Source organism: Mytilus californianus, unplaced genomic scaffold (assembly GCF_021869535.1).
Source record: "Mytilus californianus isolate M0D057914Y unplaced genomic scaffold, xbMytCali1.0.p SCAF_9, whole genome shotgun sequence".
Taxonomy (NCBI): Eukaryota; Metazoa; Mollusca; class Bivalvia; order Mytilida; family Mytilidae; genus Mytilus; species Mytilus californianus.
The window spans coordinates 75,285,722-75,313,514 of record NW_026262745.1 but is presented as its reverse complement, the minus strand read 5'-3'; the positions used below and the strand labels follow the sequence as shown (position 1 = coordinate 75,313,514).

General features: G+C 33.8%; 1 protein-coding gene across 1 annotated transcript in view; it reads right to left on the bottom strand.

Moving 5' to 3' along the window:
• Nucleotides 1-27,393, bottom strand: part of LOC127714803 (uncharacterized) — a 40,347-nt gene extending 12,954 nt beyond the window's left edge. Inside the window, exons 1-4 of the mRNA XM_052220838.1 lie at nucleotides 27,036-27,393; nucleotides 10,271-10,514; nucleotides 4,847-4,963; nucleotides 2,304-2,940 (exon numbers count right to left, since the gene is read on the bottom strand). Coding sequence (XP_052076798.1) covers nucleotides 2,304-2,940; nucleotides 4,847-4,963; nucleotides 10,271-10,514; nucleotides 27,036-27,154 — 1,117 coding nt within the window. The 5' untranslated portion in view covers nucleotides 27,155-27,393. The remainder of the gene's footprint in view (nucleotides 1-2,303; nucleotides 2,941-4,846; nucleotides 4,964-10,270; nucleotides 10,515-27,035) is intronic.
• Nucleotides 27,394-27,793: the final 400 nt, after the last annotated feature.

Genomic DNA, 27,793 nt, shown 5'->3' with positions numbered 1-27,793 from the left:
AATTTCAACTGTCTACATTCAAAATTATTTCCCCTTTTGTTCCCCGTCTTAACATCTTTTCCATTCTATGGTAATAACCGCAATACAATCCGTTTGTACAATTTGAGAACAAAACATCAACACTATTTAGATGGTTTCCTTTCTCATCGTTCTTTCTATTGAAAAATATCAAGTTCCTTATAATAAAAACATATTACCGTTCTTCCTGCCTCCCTACTGACCCAAAATGTCCATGCCTACCGTAACACATTGCCATTTTTTTTAATTAAGCACTGTTAAAACAAGTTTACCTATCTGCCTACTATTTTTTCGGCAAGGAGACAGGAAGCAAGTATCTTTTTTATTTTGGCCTTAATGAACACTTAACTACAATATATGGAAATGTGTTTGTAAGCATGTTGATCAACAATATAATTTAATCAACGTTGAATGGAATGTGCCGGTTTTAATTTCTACGGAAAGCTTTTTTTATCATCCGTTTAACAACCATCAGACAATAAATTAGAACACAAGAGTGCGAGAACGCTGCTATTTATATTTCAAACTCATAATTGGAACACTTTAATGCCTGTACTTTGCACAATTTAACATTAAAGTAGTTGTTTTCGAACAATAAAAATGCAAATATGTGGGAGGATAATAACTTTCAGAAATGTCGTTACACTAATAAGACACTGTTAATTATTCTACAATTCAATGAACTTTCACTACAGTACAGAACGCTCGTAAGTTAACATAATCTTCGGTAAAATGGAAACAAATTATTTCGCTTATTCAAGTCTTCGCTTTTCAAGATCAGTCTCATATTGCCCAGACGTCCGCCGGTCTTATTGAAACTTCTAATTTATATGGGCCAAAGCAAGTCTTAAAAAGGCCATCAGACGCCATTGTAATCTATAAAATTGAGAATGAGATCGGGGAATGTCTCAAAGAGACAACATCCCGACCAGAGCAGAAAACACCACAAGGCCATCAACGGGTCCTCAACGCAGCGAGAAAATTCCGCACCAGGAGGCGAGCTTCAGCTGGCCCCTAAATAATAATGTATATTAGTTCAGCGAAAATTGACGTAACACTAAACTCAGCAACATATAAATGAACCAAAATTAAAAAAAAAACGTACAAGACTAACAAAAGCCAAAGGTTCCTGACTTGGGACAGGTGCAAAAATGCGGCGGGGTTAAACAGCTACTCAAAATGCACTTTGCACTTGTTACATATGTATCTGAACTGGAATCATAGACAACCGATCCATCTCGACAGCTTTCCATGCAACTACCGTGAAACATTAGTTCCCGTACAATATAGCTTCTGAAGTGGTTGATGTTAGTATCCTATATGGTGGTTATTAGAACAGGATGATAAATTTTATACAGATCTTAAATTTATATTATGCTGTAGTCAACCTTAAGCATACATTTACGGTTTACTATAAATGTTGATTTTTCCGATTGCACCGAATTCATACTTTTATACTTACATCCTGGTCTTTTTTTTTAGCGATTACGTGATCTAATATGGCGCATTGACTCAACTGACCCTGGTCTATAATCTATTTTTTTTTTAAATTGGAGGGATATTTTTGCTTTTAGAATGAAAAAAACTGTAGATCACACATCTAAGAATATTTGTAATAGAAGAATAAGAAGATGTGGTATGACTGCCAATGAGACAACTCTCCATCAAAGATCTAATGACACAGAAGACTAGAAATTATAGGTCACCGGTACGGTCGACACCAATGAGCAAATCCGTACCGCATAGCAAGCTATAAAAGGCCATGAAATGACAAATGTAAAACAATTCAAACGAAAAATCTAATGGCATGAATTATGCACAAAACAAGAATCGAAAAAAAAATATGGTATACAGCAACAAACGAAAACCACTGAATAACAGGCTTCTGACTTTGGACAGGCGGAGTTAAACATGGTTGCTATATAAATATATGATTACAACAATAATTTTTCTGTTGAAGTTTGTAACTATACTTATAACTTAGATTTCGATTCATCTAGATTATTTTATAAACCAGTCGGATTTCTAACAATTGTTATAAGAAGTATTTATTGGATTATTTGCGCTAACACCAATGAACAACAATCAAACATAAATCATACTAGAAAATGACATCTGAAGGACAATGTACCGTTTTGAAGGTCAGTCATTTGTCAAACTATTATTGATCCCTAAATTTAATCACGTTTAAATAATATCAAAGGAATATCATCAATACCAAATTAGATTATTATGTAACTCTCGCTGTTAACGTGCAAAAAAGACGATGGAATTAAAGAACTAACCTTCGTCTATCTGACCAGCACTCAAGTAATGCGTCCCATTTTCTGCACTGAGAGCTATATAAGCCATACCAGTCGTTGTTGCCATAGTGGATGGAATAGAGAACCAGATGAAACCAGCCAGTAAAAATCCCCATACTCCTTGAACTGGTTTCGCTGCTATTCTACTCTGCCATGATGCTTGGTCACAATACGTCACAGCAGACGACACAAATACTTCAATGACGCCATATAAAAATGCCACACCTGATCTGAATGTCAGATAACTGTGGTTTTCGTTCTCAACGGGACCTTCTACGCACGAAATTGATTTGTACATGCGTGAAATGTCTCCTATAGATGCAAATTCGGAGTCTGAATTGTGTAATATTTTGATGACAAATACAATTAACAGAATGAAAACGAGGCACGCGTTGAAGTATGAAACGTAAAACGTCGTGCCTATTCCACCAATGAGCGAGTAAGAACCAAAAAGTATCGCCATTACGAATAAACAAAATTCATCGGAAGCATCTCTAGTCAGTGACTGTATAGTTGCCCGACCCGCCAAAAGTAGGCCTATCATGATTACAAGGTTTGTCACAAGGGCAAAAACGCAAAACAGAGCATGTGCCGATTTGCCAAATCGTGCATGGATAATCTGAAAATAAAGGAAAGTGTATGACAATATAATTATAATAAATAGGATACATGTAATGATTTTAATTGAAAAGACAGACGAAGATATAACAGTATTGTAGCTCAAAATTGTACTTGATAAATTATATGAAATTAACCGGGTTTGAATTGAATACAATGCGTTTAAAAATACAAATGTAAGTAAGAAACTCTAGAAATTTGTCCGGTCTTACTAGTTGTACTCGTTTAAAAGAAATTTGAAACCAAACTTGCTGTACAATAACTACATTTATTAATTAACGGTCACAATATTTGATTATGTGTGTCATAGGGTTTTTGTTTCAAGAACTATAACCCATATCTTTCTTTATGCATTCATAATTTATTTAAATGCATGTGCCAGTCGATTCGAACGTCCATGATGTGCATTCGTCCTTGTAACTTGAACGTTCATGATGTGGATGCGTCCTTGTTATTCGAACGTCCATGATGTGCATTCGTCCTTGTTATTCGAACGTCCATGATGTGCATTCGTCCTTGTTATTTGAACGTCCATGATGTGCATTCGTCCTTGTTAATTAAACGTCCGTGCTGTGCATTCGTCCTTGTTATTTGAACGTCCGTGCTGTGCATTCGTCTTTGTTATTTGAACGTCCGTGCTGTGCATTCGTCCTTGTTACTTGAACGTCCATGATGTGCATTCGTGCTTGTTATTTGAACAAAAGGTATACAATGCATTATACAACTATATAGTTTAAGAACGCAATGTCTTATATTTCGAACCGTCTCGTGGTAGCGTGCTTGCCTCGAGTGCGGGAGGTCTTGGGTTCGAACCCCGACCTGGTCAAATCAAAGACTTTAATTTTAATATTTGCTGCTTCTCCGCTAAGCACGCGACATTAGAGAGTAAGAGCAAAGAGTGGTTGGTTCGGAGTCAGAATATTGTGTCTGGATAAGGTGACATGTCTTCCTGCGGACTGTTACCTTGTGAACTAGCACTTTAAACATCCGGCTCAGCGTGTCGGTCTGGTACAAAGCAGGGTTAATATTCATATTACATTAACATCTTCTTGTCCTGAATATGCATATCAATTTGCCGCTGGACGCTAAGCAGCCATCCATCATCATGATCTTATATTTTGAATACATACATTTATAAAAATTCTAAACAAAAAATTTCACTGTAACAAATATTTTATTGATATGTGTACATGTTTGTTTCAATTTGTATAATACACATTAGATCAAACTGTTTTTGCTATTATAGCTACTGACAAAGTACATGTTTATGTTTCAGTAATAATGTTATTGCTTGCTGGGTTAAAATACTAATTTAATCAAATCACTACATTAAATATTATACAATTAATAGCTTTTCCAGAATTTATTTCTTGTTGTAGACTGAGTAACTGAGATAATAGATTTTATTCAATTTTATATAAAAATTAATGTGTTTGTGTATAAAATTAGCTAATCTGGTTATGTTTTTATCTATTTTTCTATGTTATCAATTACATATTTATGATCCAGGTTTGATGATACTTCGTTGATCAGGTTCATAAATAGTCTGCAAACGAAAAGTGCAGGTATTGAAAACAGCGTTAATATATAGGAAGCTTATTCAGTCTTCATTGTTTTTTTTTTGTTTTTTTTTTAACGGGGGATGTTTTTTATTGCGGGAGTTGTTCAAGATCTCAGCAGTGAGCAGATCTGTAGTTATTTGTCAAATCTTATGCACAATTTTGTAAAAATCAAAATGTAGGACCTATTTGCTTTTTGTAAATCTGCGACCCTTAAACTTTTTTTTCACGGGAAAGCCTGTCTTTGAGACAAACAGCTACAAGTTGTATGAGTCATTAGGGGTGTGGTCTACGAAATAACAAAAAAGACAGTACAATCTAGGTATACTAGAGCATTAAGTTCTATACCTGTAAATAAGTTTTAGCACCTGGTGCTCTTGTTTTAAACTGGACAGAAAATATTGGAAATATGAAAATGTTTATCATTATTCCAACTGCATACCAAAACGGACCAGCTATCCCATTCTGAAATAAAAGAGAGAAAAAACATCGCATTAGTGTTGATTCAGATAAGCCTAAAAATAAACAATAAATGGAGAATGCGTCCATCTGACACAGATGATGCCGCCGCTTGCATATAACGTTATAAAGGGACATATCTCGAGAACGGTAAAAGGGACGCCACCCACATTCGAACTTGATCTGTATCTTGTGATAATAAGCATAATATTGTGTATAAGTTTCATAACATTTTGTTGAGGCAAACTGAAGTTAGAGAACGGAAACCAACTTTAGGGCGTACAGATGGACGGACGGACAGACGGACAAAGGTAACACTTAGTGCCCCATACGGGACGACGGGGGCATAAAAATGGACGACGTCGAACCGTTAGATTTCTTTCTAAATAAAATTTCGCCACAATTTTGTTTTTGTTTTGTTGTTTTTCTTTTCGGCAAATCGGAAACCCTTGGTTTCTACCATTTCAATTTAAAACCGCTTAGGCACGCCAGACCAATTTTATGTAGTTTGTCGTGTGCACTTATTTCTGGAGGGGGCAATACAATCCTTTTTGGTCGGAGTTGACAGATGATACATCCAATATCCTACGAGCGAGTAACAAAAATATATACCCGATCTTATATCTTTTGGATAAAAATATACCAGTCCTATAGCTGTTATAACTACGCTACATGTATTTTATGGAGAGAAATTCAAAATTGGCAACCTTTTTCTCATTGTTGAAGGCTGTACGGTTGCCTTTAATTGCTTACATCCACTTTCTTTTTAACTTTGGTGGATAGTTGCCTCTTGGACAATCATACCACATCGCCATATGTTTATATTATATATATTTCATCTTAAATTCGTGAACTTACCATATATACAATGAAGCTTGAAATAGTAGCCTATTCAAACAGACTCATCCCTATTCACTCATTACATGGTAAATGCCCTTCCGCCGACCTTTTTTGTAGTCTATGGGATATTTTTAACAATAATATGTGTCCACAGAATGCCATGCCCTGCACGCACTATCACATTTCCATGTTCGTTGGAACGCCAAATCTTGGTCAAAACCCTATATTTTAAGAATTCCCCCAAAAAAAGAATAAGAATGTGTACTAAGCGGTTGGTAAAAGTTTATTTTCTTGCAATGTATTTTCAAATTTAGTTCATTTTTTTTCGTGCTTAAAATTCAATTTTCACCGTGTTTTGTGCACATTGATAAAAACATCAACGTGGTAGCTAATTATTTTGCGTTCATCGAGATATTGCCATTTTATTTCCCATTCATCCGTGCACATACCCCCGACTTTACGACCTTCTACGATTGATTTCCATGACTTAATGGTAAATTACATGGATTGATTGATTGTCGGTAGCTTAACGTCCAGTGGCAAATATGTCATGCATGTTTAGGACGAGAAAAAAAATACATTGAACCAAAACTAAATTGGAACGGGATGTTCGATGTATGATCTGTAGTATCTATACTCTAATCATTATAATATATATTCAATGGTATTTTTCAACACGGTGTAGGATTAAAATAAAATTGAATTATTAAAAATAATCTAATACTTATTAATAAAAACACCTGATGATGGAATTAATGAAAAGGTCTCTGCAAATTATGTTAAGTGTTGTCAATATTCATTATAATATGTTGCATCGGTTGAGATTAGCATATGTTGCACTTTAAAGATAAAGATGGGGATATTATTTTGAAATCTTGTTGCTTTCACATTCCATCCTTTCAAATTATGAACGTAATAAGATTAGTTATTAAGCTAAGTTCTATATTTATTGGATTAATCAGTTTTCGGTACGCTGGTATTGACCTTGTGTAATGAAGTAAATTAAATTGATAGTACAATTTCAAATTAAACTGTATGAGGAAGGTGTATTAATAAGTGCACCCGCGTAATAATTTGTTATTAAAGTCAACAAGCAAAAACCTCATTAATTTCATGAAAGGTTTAATCGAGTCCTGAATCTGAGCATCATCCCACATGCAAGCATTGCATGTATAAACTTACATATATAATATATTTCACGTCTATCAAATTAAAAAAAACAATATCAATTTAATTTATACTGACTATAAATTTCCGTGTTTGTATATTCAATATTGCTACAAACTTTTTGCCGGCAGCTAAAGATGTACGGCATATTTCTCCTGAAATTGTTTTGACCAAGGGGTTCAAATCGGAAAGTTGACGAAACCTAGTGGAAATTTGAAGGAAAATAGTTTGAATTATACTGTACATGTATGAGTATACATTAGTTTTAAGTGGTGTTAATGTTCATACTAGTATGTTGCATCGGTTGACATTATCACATTCTAGAGATAAGGACAATGTTATAATTTCAAACATGTTTTTAACGAAACCTAGTGGAATTTAAAAAAAAAATAGATTTATACTGTATGAGTACAGGATTTTCAACAATTTTTCATAATAATTTATTATATTCATAACATCAAGTTGCACATGGCATTCAGCGCTATATACTGCTGTTAAGTATGTCTTGTCACAGTTGAATTTCTAGAGCGGATAAGAACAATATCATAATCTGAAACTTATTTCCAATTATCATTTTGAAATTTTGTATATTCCGAATATATCTGAAATCTCATCTAGTTTAACTTGGTACAACAAAGTTATGAACTGTCAGTGGTTAAATGACAAATTTTAATTTGATTGTAATTCTAAATTAGGCTTACTCTAATTCGTAAGACATTTATATTGTGGATATATTCACAGATGTATTAATATGACGTCTTACATACACTTAAAACTAATATTTGATTGAGAAATATGATATAGATCTATTCTGTAAATGTAAGCAAAATGTTCGGAAGACTTATTAAAATAACGGGTTAGAATTGTTGAAATGAACGTTCATATTAAATATATCTGCTTTGTAAAAAAAATAAACTCATTACAGTTATATAAAAACATATTTTTATATATATTCATGATAATGTTCGTGTCCATAATACATGTTTCTGGAAGTAACTTCAACAGGAGCAAATACTCGTGACCACAAATCTATAAAAGGTCTCATAGGCAAAACAAAACAAACAACAAAAATAATAACCGAATATTTTAAGGATCCACTCTTGCATTAATGTTTGTATTTTAAAGGCTACTTGAAAGTATTTGAAGCTAAGATGAATGACGCCTACAAATCCCCATTTTAACTCACTGGATTTATTCATAATAAACAGTCTTGTTTTATACAGGAAGGTGGGACAATTGTGATTTTTAAAATATGACATGTCTTTTTTTTTGTAGGATGAATGAATAATTAATACATCCAGAGGGATTTACCGGTAAAAAAAAAAACAAAGTGAAACATTTCATTCTTAAGAACCTAGCGCCTATTTTCGATTTCACTGCTTTTGTTTTTGTTTATAAATTCCATTTTTCGAATGCAGAAAAGATAAATTACGAGATCAGATCAAATACTTAATGGAAACATTTATAAGAATTCCAGATAAATTAATTAGACATCAAGTATGTTTGCCGTCAATAAATAATCACATGTTTTCCCATCCCGTTCACGCGAGATGTCATCTATGTGAAAACATTTTGACGTTAAGTTGAAAAAAGTGGAATCTGAAAGTCTTAAAGAGTCTTCAGTTGTTATCTACTCTTCTTTGTAAGACAATATTTATTCTTTATATTTTTATCAGTGACAAAACTTGCTAATTGAATTGTTCAGCAAATCCTCAGTTTCGATATTGTTTCCTTACGATAAGCTTATTAACTTGAGGTACCAATTACGACAAAATTATTTTGTGTCTATGCAGAGTTCGAGATCAACTAACGGGCCACGGCTACCAATCAACATCTCGCATAACCAATCATTTTAAGTGTTATTTAACTATCGCTCTAATTATGACCCTTGACTGTGACAAATGATATATTTTCTTTATTGATTCAGTGCGGGATATAATACGACATGATGGATGGGGTCTGGATGAGAGATTCTGTCATTTCTGTATTCTTTATTCTATCTGCCATGTTTCTCTATTCTTTATATTTTAGCACCCCATTTTTCTATATTCTTTATTGTGTGTGTCTTATTTTTCTCTATACTTATTTTTCTTGTTATTTATTCTGCACTTTTTTTACATTATTCTCTATTCTGTAAAACCCATTCAGACCCTCGTGCATGATGTATTCGCCAATCATCGGTGGAGGAATGTATTGAAGACGTTACCAGAGCTCAGTTTTTATTGTTTGCAACAGTTGAAAACACTTTTTTTGACATTTTGCTTAAAAATATGCGTTGCTGATATTCAAAATACACTATTTTATTTTATTAAAAATCTTATGAGTTTTTACTTTTAAACTATTATAGTATTTTTCTTGTATGAAAGGTATTACAAAGTTCAATTTTTACTTTTAAATATAAAATCTTAATCAAGGATTTGGTTATTGAAAAACCATTAACTTGAAAAATTGAAATATCTAGATGGAAAATATAAAAGTGCTGTAAATGTGTTATGTACGTTTCTGAAAACCTTGGAAAGCCTATGGACTACAGAATCATATATGAACATAAAAAATCATGTCTAAATTGAAGACTATGTAATAGAGAAGATACACTCACTATCTGATTACAGTAGTTGTCGTCTGTTTATGTAGTTCATACATGTTTCTCGTTTCTATATAGATTAGACCGTTGGTTTTTCCGTTTGAATGGTTCTACACTAGGAATTTTTTGGGGCCCTTTATAACTTGCTGTTCGGTGTGAGCCAATGCTCCATGTTGAAGGCCGTACCTTGACCTATAATGGTTTACTTTTATAAATTGTAACTTGGATGGAGAGTTGTCTCATTGGCACTCATACCACATCTTCCTATATCTATCTACAGACCTTGCAGACATGAAATACATGTTACTATGACATTAGTACACTAGTAGTTTATAATAAACAGTGGCAGTAAATCTTCATAAAAGGGGAGGGGAGGGAGAGGGGGTGGGGGGTCACTGACTGCCTAAGAGAGGGCCCGCTCCAGTCATGCTTCAGTGATGACCAAAATAATCAACCAAATTTTTCCCACAAAAGGGGCCTGCCCATCCCACCCCATCCTTCCCAAATCTGCCTCTGATAAATGATGTTCATTGATTTAAAAAAAAAAACAAACTAAAAGCAAGTTTTGACTCATCGGTAGCAAAAGTCCTTCTCCAGGGACTACCATTCTATTCAAAGATACACTATCCTTCCACCAATGACGTGCTCAAACTAGATACACATTATTCCAACCTGTTTCCAAGAAGAGCGTCAACTTTCGATTAGCTAGTCTGATACTTTACCTTAGTCGTCAGGGTGGCACTGTGTAGAATGTCACCTGGCCAAAACAGTTGGGAAGCAACAGTAACTGCTGTTAAACTAAGACTGACGTTTCCGCCGGCATCAAACGTTGTGTCCAGATTGTGTTCATCGTGGAATATATGCTTCCGAACGGCATTGTGAAACAAGGCAAGGATGATCGAAAAACCACCAAATCCTAGTAACATAAGCAATGCTGACTCGTATCTGTCTAAAACTGGTTTCACCCTACAAGAAAAAAGTTGTAGTTTAAAAGTCTGTTTGTATTCCTTGCACTTGTTATAGTTTTAAAGTCTGTTTGTATTCCTTGCACCTGTTATAGTTTTAAAGTCTGTTTGTATTCCTTGCACATAGTGTTGTTTGTCTGATATTACACAAAATGTCTGATAATGGTTGGTTTGTTGCGCCTGATAGACACTGTTTCATTAATGTCTAGCTGCGCCTAATATACATTATTTCATAAATGTCGAGCGAAAGAAAGTGATGACTGATTTGTATTCAAAAAGAAGTCTTCGAAAAGGGTATGAGAAAACAATCTCTCACTGGAGAACGAGGATGTTTGATCACTTTGTGATATCAAAAGAAGTTCTTTCCGGACAGAAACGTTAGTTTAGGGATTGTTAAAGAATAGAAACAGAAAATACGAGGTTGATGGCAAAATGAACTGACGACACAAACACCAGTCCAAAAAACACTGCTCAGACTTCGTCGACAACTGTAATCAAAGTTAACTCCCTAGAAAAGTGGTAACTTGCCGCAGAATTATATTGCACGGTCGACTCTGAGTTTAAAGCTTTGAATTCATCATCAAAAATACATTTTGGGTAAAAAGATACATTTTGTTAAATAGCAGAATAACTGTTTATGTGTATAAAACAATGCAATAAGCTAGACAAGCAGCAATAAGTATACACAGAACAATTCACTCAAAAATCACTCATTGATGGTGCTCAGTGATTCACGGTGAAACCGGGAGATTGTTAGTGATTGGAGATGATAACACTTAGATTTGGACCATGTGATATCGTATATAAAGAATGTACCAGAGATATTTCATAGTGATTCTCCTTCCAATTCACTCACCAGCATTCACCTTGAAAACTCCTCGCATACATTTAGAGTGGTTTTCCACTGAATCACCTAATGCGTACTGCACTACCAAACAAAAGAGAGATTTTTTTCGCATTTATTTTAGCTACGTTTTGAGTTATACGATTGTGTTTACAAAGAGGTACGGGTGGTATTGTACTGTTTCACTCAAAAGGAAAATATTTGAACAATGCAAGTATACGTATGAAATGTTATTTGGTACATGTTTGGGTGTTTTAAGGAACATTGATATCAAATATTATTATTTCATATTATACATGTCATAGTCCATAAGGGTGTTAAATATTATATATCATATGACATATCAGTGTTGAAATTTTGTCGATTTATAGTTTCCACTATTTTTACCGCAATTGAAAATACCATATGGCATAGAAAGTTCATTTTCTTACTACAGTAAGCGTATCATAGATACGCCAGACGCGCGTTTCGTCTACAAAAGACTCATCATAAACGCTCGAATCAAAAAGTTAGAAAGGCCAAATAAAGTACGAATTTGAAGAACATTGAGGAACCACAAATCCGAAAGGTTTTGCCAAATACCAATCACGCGTAGTTGGCACCTTTCCCCCACGTTTAGGGAGCTATCATTTGATTTTTATGAGGAAGAAATTTTTTTTCCTGCATTTTTTTTAGTTGTAATCTCTGTCCTGCCTTTTTATTTTTCACTCTATTCGGTCCTGCCTTTTTTTTTAAAAGTTTATACTGACTTTTTTTTCCCTAAATTGTCATCCTGACTTTTTTTTTGCAAGTGTCTCATCCTGCCTTTTTTTTTTTTACTCAAAACACCTGTCCTGCCTATTTTTTTTAAATTTCATCCTAGCCCCCCCCCCCCCCCCCCCCCCCCCCCCCCCTTCCCATAAAAATCAAATGGTAGCTCCCTTGCATTGATTTTCTGGTAATCTCAGAATTTTGGCTTATTTTTCAGTGTATGAAAAAAAAATGAAAATTTCAAATTCTGGTATCACTGTGTTTTAATGCCATGTCTACGATAAGCAACATGCATGCGTGTATATGGCTGAAACATGACTTAAAGTCAACTTCTTTGAGCAGTACATATATAATATACGTGCATTGTTGTGAAAATAGTGAACTAATTTGATTGAGCTTTAAAGACAGGAAGAAAAACAATACTCACGAGCTTTTCTCCTGTGTCGTCGCAAGTATACAGATCCACATATCATTTCACAGTTATATAAGTATATTTTTATCCCGCAATTTCAGTTGTTTTCTTTGGTTTTAAAAGGTGTCGATATTTGATTTAGACTAAATGGATAATTTTGGTGTTGTTGTTAGTCTGAGATATTAAGTATGGATTATTTCTGATAAATATATTCATAACTTGAGTCGATTTAGAACTTGACCGTCACATTGTGTACCACTATGATCAGTTGCCCTTTAGATGTCTTGTAGATTATTTGTGTCGTTAGAATGCTGTATCCTTGACGCATACCAAATATCTCCCTTTATTCATACGTATCGCGAGGAGGACACTAATATTGAGTAAATAACAATTTGAATATAACCGTTCATAATAAAAGGATACCAGGACACGACATGCCAATACTATTTACGAAAAGCCAATGTGTGCCGTACATGTGTTGAAAGCTGTACGGTGACCTATAGTTGTTAATTTCTGTGTCATTTAGTTTCTTGTGGAGAGTTGTCTCATTGGCAATCATACCACATCTTCTTGTTATATGTACACCGGATAGTTTTTGTGTAGTAAAATAACGGTTGGAGGGTAAAAGACCTAGACATTATGAGGTTTAGCAATACATTGCTAACTAATAAATCAGACGTATTTCAGATTTACGTAATGTTTTGCTTTTAAAACCTAATAACATGTAAAAGAAAAACTCCGAGGGCATTATGCAAGGAGTCGATGCAATGACATGTTTAATGTCTTCGAAGGATAATTTCTTGTTATAATGTAACACTCGAATAAGTGATTTGTTTATTCAAAGATTCATTATCTTAATATGTGAAAGAAATTAAGGTTTCTTATTGACTGTTTATTGAATTTCCACAAGATCTAATTCAGTGTGTCATATGTCTTAGAGTACTGACCTCGATTACAGTGCTCTGACCTTGATGGAGTGCTTTGACCTGAAACCCCGGTCTCCGCGTCTAGACCGTGTGTACAATTGTCTTAATCTAGAAACTCAGTTAAAAAACAAAGGAACATGTCATGTGCCTTGTTCTATGTGTCTGAATTAAACGTACACAGAACTCCCCTGTAAAATAACCTAAAAAGTAAAATAACAAAAACACCGAACTCCAAGGAAAATTCAAAACCGAGAGTCCCTTATCAAATGGCAAAATCAAAAGCTCAAACACATCAAACGAATTGAAAACAACTGTCATATGCATTTCCTTATGTAGAAAATGGCACAATTCTTTTTATGTGAATGCAAAGATGTTAAGGACTTTGCTTCACATCGATTTTATTTAACAATTTGATAAATTAAATACAAATTATGCGATCACATTTGGTTTGTAAGCAAATCATGAACATACGATCAATTGTTTAATCAAATTGATTTTATCAATAAAAGTATGATAAATGATCCAATTTGAAAGCTAAATCAAAATAAATCAAATGAAGAGCCCTAGACTTCCAAGTATCCAACGTTGCTCATGCAATTTTTTAGAAACACAATGCACAGAATTGTATTAAAAGTTCAACATCCTATTCAGCGAATCAGTTCACCAAAATTCTAAAGAGATAAAAATACTCGTAAGTTTAGAACATTTCAATGTACCTTACAATCAATGTTAGTGGTAAGAGATTATGGGAAAAGAGCCCCCTGCATCTTTCTCTTCTGTCGCATTGCCAACTCCAGTAAGAGGAAATTGATAATATTGAAGTAGAAATGACACACCGTGAATTCCCCTAAAAACGATAGCTGTAATACGAAATCCACATAAAAAACACGTATAGACAAAACAAATAGCAAAGACAACCATGGCATACACATATATATAAAAACTAATGATTTAGAAAAAGCGTTTTAAAATATCCAAGAAGGTTAATTACAGTTTTGTTGATGTGTTGCTGTTTCATATCATTGACGTATACGGCCCTTAATCTCCTTATTTTTATAAAGCTTCCATACTAGAACACCGGGCAGAAAAATATAACGATATTGCGCAAATAAATCCAGATATTTCAATTTAGAATGTGAATCTACTTTATCACTAGCCTGATGTTGTGAGTTCGTACCCTGCGTATGGCTTAATCTTAATTGACTAGGATTGCTATATTTCCTGCACAAGGTCGATGGTTCTCTCCAGGCACCAGGCTTCCATCACCAATAACAAATGGCCGCCACGGAAAAGCCAATAGTGCCGAAGCTAGCGTTAATCACCAAACTCCAATCAATCAATTTATAAAAATATCAAATATGCAATAGTTAATAGTTTGTACAGTACCAACGCCTATGGCTTTCTAAAGCTTGTAACTGTATGTGAAATATGAGTTTGGCTGCAATAGAATGAAAGGTAATTATCCTATTCGACATCTATGTTTTAGAAACACCTTTTTTCAGTTTCTCGAGAGAAAAAAAGTCACAATATTTACACGAAACATACAGTTTTCCAATTACACCTAATCAAAACTAGATGTTTTACAGATGTGTTAACATAAGCATGTGTTGTAATGTAAACATAGTAAAAGGTGGACAATTTCTTAATTTGTAATTAACATGTTGAAGATTAACTGTACATCAGAATTCAAATATATACTAGTCAACAAAAGAAACGATACAAGGCAAAGTATTTTCCATATATAATGAAATTGGATACACTGTACCAAGGTAAATAATTGCCCAATTGGTCTAATATTTACAGAGTGTTATTTTTTTTATCAAAACCATTGATTTAAGGCAAATACGCGATTTTTTTTTATTTGCAATTTTTGTTATTTCAAAAATCATATTTTCACCCAAAACTTCAAAAATCGATATTAGAACTTAAATCTTTAAACATAAACATGGTCTGCTTAAAATTTTGAATGCCTTTGCAGATATTTGAATACTTAATTCTCATCTTTGAAATTATAAGTGCCGACTTTTGTCATCATTTCCCCCAAAATAAATTTGACCCTTGTGTTCAATAACACAGTATTTTCTCATGTTTCTCAATGTTGTGTTAACATGTGATATCAAATTGACATCAGTGCAAGTAGGTTCTTGATATTAAATACTCGAGCGCTGCTCTAGCAGACAACAAATATAGCTTAGATTAATCGTATTGAACACTATAGCAACAAAATCGTTTTGTTTATAAAGTACGTCTAAATTCCTCATATTAAGATAGTCGGTAAGATAAATTCGTTACAAAGTATGCTTCGCTTGCTTTCGTTCCATATTGAATCAACTGGCACCGTATCCATCGTATTGGGTCACTAGCACACTGTACAACTACGACTCGTGATCCGACTCAGATCACCCCTGTTAGAACAAAGTTGGGATGTAAAGCCACTTATCAATTATTATAATGACGAGTAAAAATCACCAATAAAAAGTATTTCAATGTATTAGATCTTTTGAACAAAAGCATACTTTTAATTATGTAATAGAATGATAATGATAATGATTTCATCAAGGCTACGTAAAAAAAATACAATTAATTTCAGATGGGATTTGTTTCTGTTTAATAACAATTAAGAATTGTAAATAATAATAAAAATGACATTGAATGAAGTACAATTTAAGTAGATCCATGAAAATTGCACTCAGACATGCATTAGATTGAAGTAAGATCTGGTATTATTGAGTTTTTGTAGTAATGCTACTTGCAACAAACGCTTTAAGTACAAATTAGAAGGAAAGAAATAATTTTTTTTTAATTTTATGCGACGGTCATACAAGTGAGAGGTAAAGCTAGCTATAAAACCAGGTTTAATCCACCATTTTCAACATAAGGAAATGCCTGTACCAAGTTAGGAATATGACAGTTATTTTCCATTCGTTTGATGTGTTTGGGCTTTTGATTTTGCCATTTGATAAGGGACTCTCGGTTTTGAATTTTCCTTGGAGTTCGGTATTTTTTTTGTTGTTATTTTTACTTTTTTCGTGCAGACTATGCATATCATTTTACAATATAGTCCAATCGTTTATTTTTTTAAATTACTGGGCATTTAAAGTATGAATCCAAAAGAATTACACAATTTTCAAAAATGATATGGTGACTTCATCAATGACACAAAATGAGAGCAGACACAGCAAAAAACACAAAATCCAAAAGAATTACACAATTTTCAAACATGACAAAACATGTGAATATGAAGATTTAAATGTGTGAATCTTGCGAAAAATACTGGACAATTTGTCGCCTAGTTACAAATTTACAAGGGTGACTGTGGGGTGAAAATGTGGTCACTTTCGGTCTTCTTCCTATCGCAAATAAAACCTTTGTCAAAGTGGGCGTTCGTTTGGCTGAGCGGTATAAAGGAATAAGCAGCCACGTCCGGGCAGATTTGGGACGTGTAATCCGATACCTCATGTATAGAAAATACCACGCTCTCTGCACGTTAAGAATCACTGCAACACCTCTTTGAGGGTTTCGTAGGTGGCCTGCTGCTAGGAAAAGTGTATGTCCCTATCCAATATACCTTCAATAACCTGAAGAATTCCAAATTTTCCGACCTTCATCCCGGACGAATCCTATTATAGGACCTACTTAATTTATTTATTGAAAATGAGTTCTAGTCCTGAATATGCATGAAATATTTGCCACTGGACGTTAAGCAGCCATCAATCAATCAATATAAATGTACCTTTATTCACGTAAAAAAGGATTTTAAAAAATAAGACATTTGTTGATATTCTGCGCATTAAAATTTCCTTGTATTTAGGAGTTCATAGTTATTCACTGTATCATATTTTATCGTACTAAAATCAACCAGTGTATGTTGAAATATTGGTATCAAAAAATTTTTTTTTTTTGTATCAAAACTGCTTCTATGTTGAGCGACCAGTAATCTTTACATTACTATGAACATTACAGTTTTTCTTTGGGTCCTCTTCGCAATGTCGATCTCTTGAAATACATAAGACAAAGATTTTGAATTTAAACACGAAAAGTTTTTAAGCGTTTATGTTAAATTCCAGGAGAAAATAACATATCAACATTTTCTAAACGATATATATATAATATATCCGATACATGATATAAAAAAACAGCCTCGCTTTTCTATCCTTTACTTTTATACTTCGTACCATGCATTAATTCTATATTTTCCGAACATGTACATGAATTGAATAATTTTCATATCTGTGTTACAAAACTGCCGAGGTGTCATCGTGATTGCCAATGTAACAGCTTTCTACTAAAATCCAATAAACTCGAATGTTAAAACAAATACAGGTCACTGTATAGCCTACAACAATTGTCTGGTGTATTTTCATATGATAGCCTACAGCAATTGTCTGGTGTATTTTCATACAATAGCCAACAGCAATTGTCTGGTGTGAATGGCCTACAACAATTGTCTGGTGTATTTTCATATAATAGCCCACATCAATTGTCTGGTGTATTTTCATATAATAGCCCACATCAATTGTCTGGTGTATTTTGCTGTCAGCAATTTTCTGGTGTGAATGGCCTACAACAATTGTCTGGTGTATTTTCATACAAGTCTTACAATGTATGAGCATAATATTCAGTACAGTGCGCTATGTAAGCAACTATGACTCCATAAATATCAGAGAAAAAGCATATCGGCACTTACCCGTAATCACGTTCTCAGTACTTCAAATATTTAAATCGTCCCGAACATGCATGAAATATTTGCCACTGGACGTTAGACATTAAGGTGGTACCAAACACCTTGACTAAAATTAATTTGGCTCGTTTAATTTTCATAAAATTTTGACTACATATTAACTTTGACCCTTTGAAAAAAATAGTAACATTTCAAAAAAGTTGAACAACACTCTTTTTTCGTAAAAATTTCATTGGATATATAGTAGTTTGACAAACACTAATTTTGATCATTGAGAAGCTTAATATTTCCTTAACTATAGAATGTGATTAAAACGTTCAGCTGAGTTTTACAGAGTTATCTTCCTGTAGTGTTATGTACCACCTTAAGCAACCAACAAATGATCTATAGACAATATAAAACAATCGTTCTCTTTCCAACTGACTGGCTTCATCCGACCTGTCATTCGCACTTCCTTGGCATTATCAGCATATGAATGCAAAACATCAGACTCAACACAAAATAAACATGCCAAGTTATATTTACGTAGTCTTTGTAGGTAAATGTTTTCACGTACTGACCTCATCTGACCGATTGTTTACTTGTAATTGCCAAAAACCTAGTACCCATTCTAAGTCAAATATCTGGAGAACTTATCAGAGTAGAAATGCCAAAAATATCACACAAATATTTTTTTCTTATTTACCTTCAATGTAGATTGCATTGACACTGCAATAATACAAGTAATATTCACAATGCACAAAAATATGCATATAACTGCTATGTAACAAGATTTATTGTGCAGTCGTTATGGGTGGAATGTGGTGATTTAGTTTATTTATATAATAAAGTACATGCGTACTTGCAATAGTATCAGAACGCACAGCACTGGTATGGAGAAGTTCATTGGAAATTGACGACAAAGAGACAAAATTAAAATCCAATTCCATCTCCCAGTTAGATAAATAAATTACAATTTCAAGTAATTAGAATTGAAATATTATAATTTCCTGATTAAAGAACTGCAATTTAATTTCAACTCGATCCTTTATGTAGCGAAGCTCGAGCTCTCTTGCTATAATGATGTTTGATATTTTTTCTGCAATAGTGCTTACGACAAAACATAGCTTTTAACAGGCACAATTGCCATTAGATTACAATTTTATAAAATAATTATGATAATAATCATAAACTGCATCAGGGGTATTGTGGGAGCGTGCTCGCCAAAAATCCTGGGGACCGAGGGTTCGATCCCTCAAGGGCTCAAACAAAAGACTTGGAAAATTGATAGTTGCTACTTCTCCGCTAAGTACACAACATTTACGGTTAAAATAACAGAATAATGTCCCCAGGTAAGGTGATATTTTTTTCAGGTGGATTGTAACATAGTTAACTACCACGTCCAAAATACGGATCTGTGTGTCTGTCTAGTAGAAAGCAGGTGTCACTAATCATAATGCATAAGCATGTTTTCGTTCCGATACGGAAGTGATATTTGCCACTGGACGCTAAACACCTTTCTATCGTCATCATATAATAATTATGTATGTTCATCAGTTTGGTCAAAGTCTAGGTATAAGAATGTGTTTTAATATCTTAATGCCACATTTTAGTGATAAATGGCGGCTAGCATTCTACTAAATCTAAATTGATATTAAAGAGATTTAACTTTGTGTAGAACGAAATATTTGTAATTAATCCAATCCACCTTAGAATAGAATGTACCTTTTGGCTGAAATTGGGTTACTTAAATGTCACATATACAACAATTAAACAACTACATGTACCCAGTAAAGCATCGATGCGGAGAAAATTATTCACATTTGTAAGCCTCAATAAACACAGTAATCTCTCTCTCTCTCTCTCTCTCTCTCTCTCTCTCTCTCTCTCTCTCTCTCTCTCTCTCTCTCTCTCTCTCTCTCTCATAAATACGAAATCGGAGTAAGATTGTAGTAGAGATGTTGTGCAATTTAAAGAATACCTAACATTGGTGAAGAAACATTGTTACAATTGATTGGTGTCTAACGCCACTTTCAACACTATTGCGTGGCGATTATTGATGGAGGAATCCGGAGTGCCCTGAGAGAACCACCGACCTTCGGTAAGAAAACTGAAAATAGTCAATTAAGATTAGAGTCGAAAGCACCTGCTACGTGTCGGATTCGAACTCACAACTTGAGTGCTAACAGGCTAGTGATACAGTAGTTCACTATTAAGACAACTCGACCACCGAGGCCCCTGTTACAATTGAAAGTTAAGACATGAATTATATTGTCACAAACTGTCTAAACGAAAATAAATATCAAGATGTTTCTTGGTGTTATTGTTGGTTGGAAAACAAAAATTCAGAGAACGTTTCTTATCCGAACAACAACAATAAATTCAACCAAATGTTTAGATTTGTATCGTAAGTGACTTCAGATAAATCCATATGTCATCCAAGTTGATGTCTTTCTTGACAATTGCTATGTAAAATAGGATTTAAAGTCAAAAGATGGTATATATATATTTATTTTAATTTGTAGTTTATAGCAGTAACCACCATTGTAAGACCGTTGTTATTATCAAATATACATAAATTATATCGATGCAAATATGACTATTTATATTATGAAAATAGGAGAAAATCAACAATGTAAAAGGCGTGAACATTGGTAACATTTAAGAGTTGTGTTATTTCTGAATGAAAAAAAAACACACTAAAATGTCTTTAAATACGGTCATTTCAGTTACAGAAAGACTTTATACAGTTTGATGCATAAGTTTATATTGACAATTGATACGCCAAATCGGATTTAAAGTATCAATAAATAAATTCAAAAGATTCTTCATACCTTATCCAGTTTGTAATTTATAGCCTTGGTACAATTGGATATAATACATAAATTACATCGACATAAACACATCTATTTTCACTATGATATAATCATTCAAATACTAGTCAGAAAACAGCATCGATAAAAATATGAACCTTGGTCGTATTGTTAAAAAGGAATGAACTAAACGTAAATAAAATTGAAAATGGAAATGAGGAATATGTCAAAGAGACAACAACCCGAACAAAGAGCAGACAACAGCCGAAGGTCACCAATAGGTCGTCAACGCAGCGAGAAAATCCCGCACCCGGAAGTGGTCCTCAGCTGGCCCCTAAATAAAATTGTGTACTAGCTCAGTGAAAATGGACGTCACACTAAACTCCAAAACATATAAATGAACTAAAATTAAAAAACATACAAGACTAACAAAGGCCAGAGGCTTGGGACAAGCGCAAAAATGCGGCGGGGTTAAACATGTTTTGTGAGATCTCAACCCTCCCCCTATACCTCTAGCCAATGTAGAATAAAGAAACACATAGCAATACGCACAGTAAAACTCAGTTCAAAAGAATGCATTTTAAAAGAGTCGACCGAATAATTAAAAAAAAACAAAAAAACGCAAATCTTAAGTAAGTTCAGACTATAACGCAATAACAAGTTAAAGACTTACTTTATAGCAGTAAATAAAATATAAAGGAAAGAGGGGATCAACGTCAAAAAGGAAAATAAAAAGGAACGAGGAGATCAACGTCACGAAGACAACGATCTAAAGCACCTATATATATATATAACAAGCTTTAGTGTCAACAATATTGTATTGTATTAACAATCAAAACATCAACAACAAAAATAAAAGTCACCAAAGATACAAACAAGACCGTTAAAAGGGACTTGGGGGAAAAATATGAATTGCCACTTTTACTAACATTTCTCGTAAACAAACCACACACCTAGTTTAAATTCGTCTTGTAGTACAAATATACTAATAATTAACTTAACAAACTTAAGACTCGGACTTCTTTTAAAATGAGTTTTACTGTGTGTATTGCTGTGTGTTTTTCTACATTGGCTAGAGTTACATGTACCGGGGGAGGGTTGAGATCTCACAAAACATGTTTAACACCGCCGCATTTTTGCGCCTGTCCCAAGTCAGGAGCCTCTGGCCTTTGTTAGTCTTGTATGATTTTTAATTTTAGTTCATTTATATGTTTTGACGTCCATTATTACTGAACTAGTACACATTTTTGTTTAGGGGCCAGCTGAAGCACGCCTCCGGGTGCGGGATTTTCCCGCTGTGTTGAAGACCCATTGGTGGCCTTCGGCTGTTTTCTGCTCTTTGGTCGGGTTGTTGTCTCTTTGACACATTCTTCATTTCCATTCTCAATTTTATTTTACATATATAGAAATACGGACACTTGTAAATAAGTTTGAAGCATTTTACAAAATATTTTTTTGAAAGCATTAAAATTTGTTTTCTTCAGGGAATTAACATGATAAAAAAGCCTTTGATACATGTATGCTTTGGGTTTCTGTCAGATCTTAAACAAATATCAAATCATAAAAAAAAATCATTAAAGATACCAATATTTTAATGCATGGCACTAGACACGCGTCTCGTATACACAAGAACTACTTTCAATCACTTTGATTCGTACAAGTTTTATAATCTGGGGATACATTACACTAGACACGCTTTTCGTATACACAAGAACTACTTTCGATCATTTGGATTCGTATTAAAATCTGGGGATACATGGCTTTGAAAATATTAACGGTCAAGACTAGCAAGTAAGTACTCCAGGTAAAAAAGATGCAATCGCTTCCGTAATATGTAGGTTGAAACAAAACACAAAATACTGCAACAGATGACATAAATGTTTTGGTAATTACAATTAGTGAACACTGAAATATAAAACTCTGGTTAATGTGAACAACTGGTGTTTTAACGCCACTTTTAAGCACCGCTTTTGGGCTATTTCGTGGCGGCCAGTTTTTATTGGTGGAGGAAGCCGGAGTGCCCGGAGAAAACCACCGACCTTCGATAGGAAAACTGACAATCCTAGTCAATTAAGATTGGAGTCGAGTGCACCCGCACGAGCGGGGTTCGAACTCACAACCTCGGTGTTGACTGGCTAGTGATTACAGTAGTAACTACTTCGGCCACTCGGCCACCGAGGCCCCAAGATGATGAGAGATGATAGGTACTCCGTTATAGTAAAAATGATTGCCAAATCAAGTAACGGGTTATTGTTTGCACCTGTCTTAAGTCAGGAACCTGTTTCAGTGGTTGTCGTTTGTTGTTGTGGTTCATAAGTGTTTCTCGTTTCTCGTTTTTTATATAGATGAGACCGTTGGTTTTCCTGTTTGAATTGTTTTACACTTTTCATTTTGGGACCCTTTATATATAGCTTGCTGTTCGGTATGAGCCAAGGCTCCGTGTTAAAGGCCGTACTTTGACCTATAATTGTTTTCTGTTTAAACATTGAGACTTGGATGGAGAGTTGTCTCATTGGCACTCATACCACATCTTCTTATTTCTATATTACATGTTTTTTTGTTTTGTTTTTTCCCGTTATTTTGTGAAGAACATTATCACCAAGTACATGAAGGCTGTATGTAAATGCATTCTTATCATCACAAGTAAACCTTCCACCCATCTAACACCTCAACAAAAGAACATAATTATTGTAACACAATTTTTTTTTCTTCAAAAGAGGCGAAGGATACCAAAGGGACATCCACACTCACAAGTAGAAAATAAACTGACAACGCCATGGCTAAAAAGAAAAATACATAAATCAAATTTCACATTTGAGTGTGTTGATCAAATCTAAGATTCTAACCAAAAAAAATAATGAATTGTACATCGATTGTGATCGGACTTAGTTAGAAACCTTCGTCTGTTCTGACATAAGCCAATGCAACAATTATTCTGACAAGGTTGGGTTCATTTTTCATTGCATACTTGTGTTTAGATATTGGCAAATAAGCTTGAATTTACTCGTCCTATCAAGTATACGTATAAATTGTATACACAGGTATGATATTGGTGTTGGGGAACATAAAATAAATCCATTATTGAAGGGTCCCACAGGAAGACAATATGTTTTCTTTTTCTAGTATCTGATTGGCCAAGGAGGACCGGAACTGTAGGAAAATGTCCTTGATTTCGTCTCATTGTCCTTTACGTTTGGTTTAACTTCCGGTCCACATGTACTGCATATCTGTTTGATTCGTTTTCATTAAAAGATAAGCATCAGAAAACAACTATTATACTTTTGGGTGAAATATTGTCTATTATGCGTGCAATTTTAAACATCGACTGTATTAGTTTTGTTGTGGGGGGGGGGGGGGGGGGGGGGGGGGCAGGGGTGATGCGGTTACGTTCTTAACTGTAATTATAGCTACCCTTTTCTAGTACATTTATAGTTCTGAATGTGAGTAGCTGCCATATTCATGCATGTTCAACACTCAAAAGAAAACCGAAAAGCCCTTGGATAAACGGAAATACCGGACTTTTACGAAAACAATACTCCTTCAATATAATATGAATCTTACATGTTATCTTATCACCGTTTGATACAAATTAAAGCATATGTATACCCTATTTTAATGAGGTATTGTCATATTTTACACTCCGATTCAGTTCCAAGCATTGAACAGTATAACCAATATTAAAAACCGAAGGACAACTTACATACAGCTCCGCCATATTAGCCAAATTAGGAACTATTTATTTCGCATCCTGAAGCTGAGAGATGACCATTATTTTACGATCTGTATATCGCTGATGACTTTTATTATGTAGTTTGCTGAATGATTCTTTATGATATTTTCTACTTCAATACCTTGTCTAAATGGTTTTTGTTGTAACAAACGTTATATGTGATCGGAAAATAGAAATATGTCGTGAAAGAAAATATATCATTTACAATAAATTCCATTTCGGAGTCGACCATTTGATTTTCTGGGGGAGGATTTTGAAAAAGAATATCCTGGCCAGGTAAGAGCAGGAAATAAATACAAGATGAAAAAGAATATCCTGGCCAGGTAAGAGCAGGAAATAAATACAAGATGAAAAAGAATATTCTGCAACACAATATGCAGGAAACAATTGCAAACGTGAAAGTAAAACAGGAAATTTGATGAGGCCCCTCATGGGGGTGTCCAAGTAATTACATAATCACATTTTTTTTTTGCCAATATAATCACATAATCATTAATTATTTTTTTTTAAACAAAATAATCAAATAATCAAAAATACAGTCCTAGATTTTCAAATAATCAAATAATCATGAAATTCTTGGTCTGGTAATCAAATAATCAATTTAAAAATGGCCAAGTAATCACATAATCAGAAACCCCATTAGGAAGCTCTTTAATGCACACGAATCTATAATGTATGTCGACTTTGACAAAGGAAGTTTTTGTATAAATTATAAATATTAGAAGCAATCATTTTAATAAGTTCACCATGCAGTCGTCCTGAATAGAGATAATAATTTGACAGCGGACACAAACAAGAATAAATTAATCAATACTAACTTCGTTCGAATTAGTGCAGCTTTTATATTTAATGTTCTATATGTGGGGAGGGGGGACTTTTGTTCCAACGGCACTAAACATTTGCGATAGACTATACTAGTATGGACGTAAATATCTTATGCGAGAAATACTGAATGCATATTGTCATTTATGGGTAAGAGTTGCCTATAATTTTGTGATATTTTTAAATGGTGAACACTGCAATCCTTTAGTTTTACTGCTGTGTCAAGGTTTTTGGGCAATTTGAGTGCAATTGTTTTATCTATTTCAATACCTTCAGGTTTTTAATCAGAGGAAAACAAATAAAGTTGATAGTTAAAAAGATAGATTGATAAACTTGTGTTTGCTTAACGTAAGATATCAAACAAGTCACGCACATTCAGGACGAGTACAAAGTAAAGAATATAACACATAGGTACGTTCTGATAGTGGATGTAGCTAGGTACATGGGTGACAGAAAGGTCTGTAGGTCATCTACGGACCCTTCAAATACGTGTGTCAGGAGTTCAATGACCCACAGAAAGCATTGCATTCTCCAAGAACGTGGAATTAAAACAAACGTCATAGTTAGATAGTGAATACCTTCCGTACAGTCAAATGAACGCCCCCCTTTTTTAATGGTCTTATTGCTATTGAAAGTACTCAGAAAGAAAGCCAGGTGACCATAATCCAATACCTTAGTCAACCCTTGGAGAAATGTAAAAATTATTTATGCAGCCAAATGGACGCCCCTCTTGAACAAGTAATTTACTGTTGGAAGGAAAGAGTCCATGGAAGACCCGATTTCTATTTATTAAGGGTTGACTGTTTATTATATTAAAGATGTCTAAATCTCTCAAGGCTACATACATTGTAGAACTTCTTTATTGTATGTATTGTTAAATTGTGTTCATCCATAAAATGCCTGAAATATTTGTCGCTGGACGTTCAGCAAAACACAATCAATTCATTCTATTAACCGCAAGCAAAATAGCAAAATGTGTACAATTTTGGTCAAATAAATATAATACCCCCCCCCCCCCCCCCCCCCCCCCCCAAAAAAAAAAGTTTTAAACATAATTTTGTTCCCATTTTAAGGCGTCGGATATCTTTTTAAGATAGTTCTAGACTTTATCTTAACAGTGCATAGTAAAAAAATGCATTGAAATCACAGGTGAAAAGACTTGTTCTAATGGTGATATTGTTCATTTTGTTTATATATTTAATTCAATTGTATTATTGCTTTAAGGTATGAATTCAAATATAGGAAAAAGAAAAGAGAAAACGACATATTAATGAATAAAATTATAAATCTATACCTATACCCACCATGCATGAAATTAGACAGACGTCAAATAGAGAAAGTTTTGTACAAGTACACATGTTGTTCAAAAAAGAAAATTATAGACAAACAAAAGTTTCAATTCAAGAAGTCAAAATTTAGCTAACATCTGTTGTAATAACTTACTGAAAGAAATTTGCAAAACTTGATTTTTTATTTAAATGAATCTGATCTACTACGTATTAAAAATTGCCTTGTAAAAACTCCAGCGAGCTGTCAAAACAATAGGAAATAAAAAACAAACTTACCCAGTTTTTCCAGAAGCAGGGTTCAGATTCTGGGGACATGTTTGCGTAGTGTTGCATTCTGCATACCAAAAGTTAAGTCCAAAAACTAAAAAGGTTATAAGACAAGTCCGCGTACACATTTTCACACTCTTTTCACTCTCAGCATATCAAAACAATGTCGATTCTTGCCAAAATCTGTCACATATCAATGGAATAAAATTAATTAGTACTGTGTCATTAATCAACTAAGAATGTATAATACTTTCGGTAGCAAGTGTAAGATAGTATCGCAAATCACACACTTTTCTTGGTCTCGCACGTTACTTTACCCTAGTTTGAAAAACTCCATAATATATATAGAGCTCTATAACGTGTGTAAGTTGATCGATATCAAAAGGTAAACTGATCGCTATTCATTCGTTCATTCTATCTATAAATACAAAAAGGTAATATATGTATCTATATCTCATCCCTAAGAGACTGTCAATAAAGATTTTTGAATGTTAAAATTTCAATCCATTCAAAAAATTGTCCGCGTGAAATTGATATTAACTTACAAAGATATTATTTAACTATGTTTCAATTATGTCTGTCATTTTTATGATAATTTATACCGTATTTAATTTATTAATTTACATTTACATTTAAGAGTACTTAGAAAAGTTAAAAAGGAGAAAAAATCGCATAATATTTTTTCATGCTATCTTTGAAAAGAAAAAGAAGAAATTGAGAAGGCAATTGGATTTGCATTTAAATCGTATGAAATTAATCTAACATTT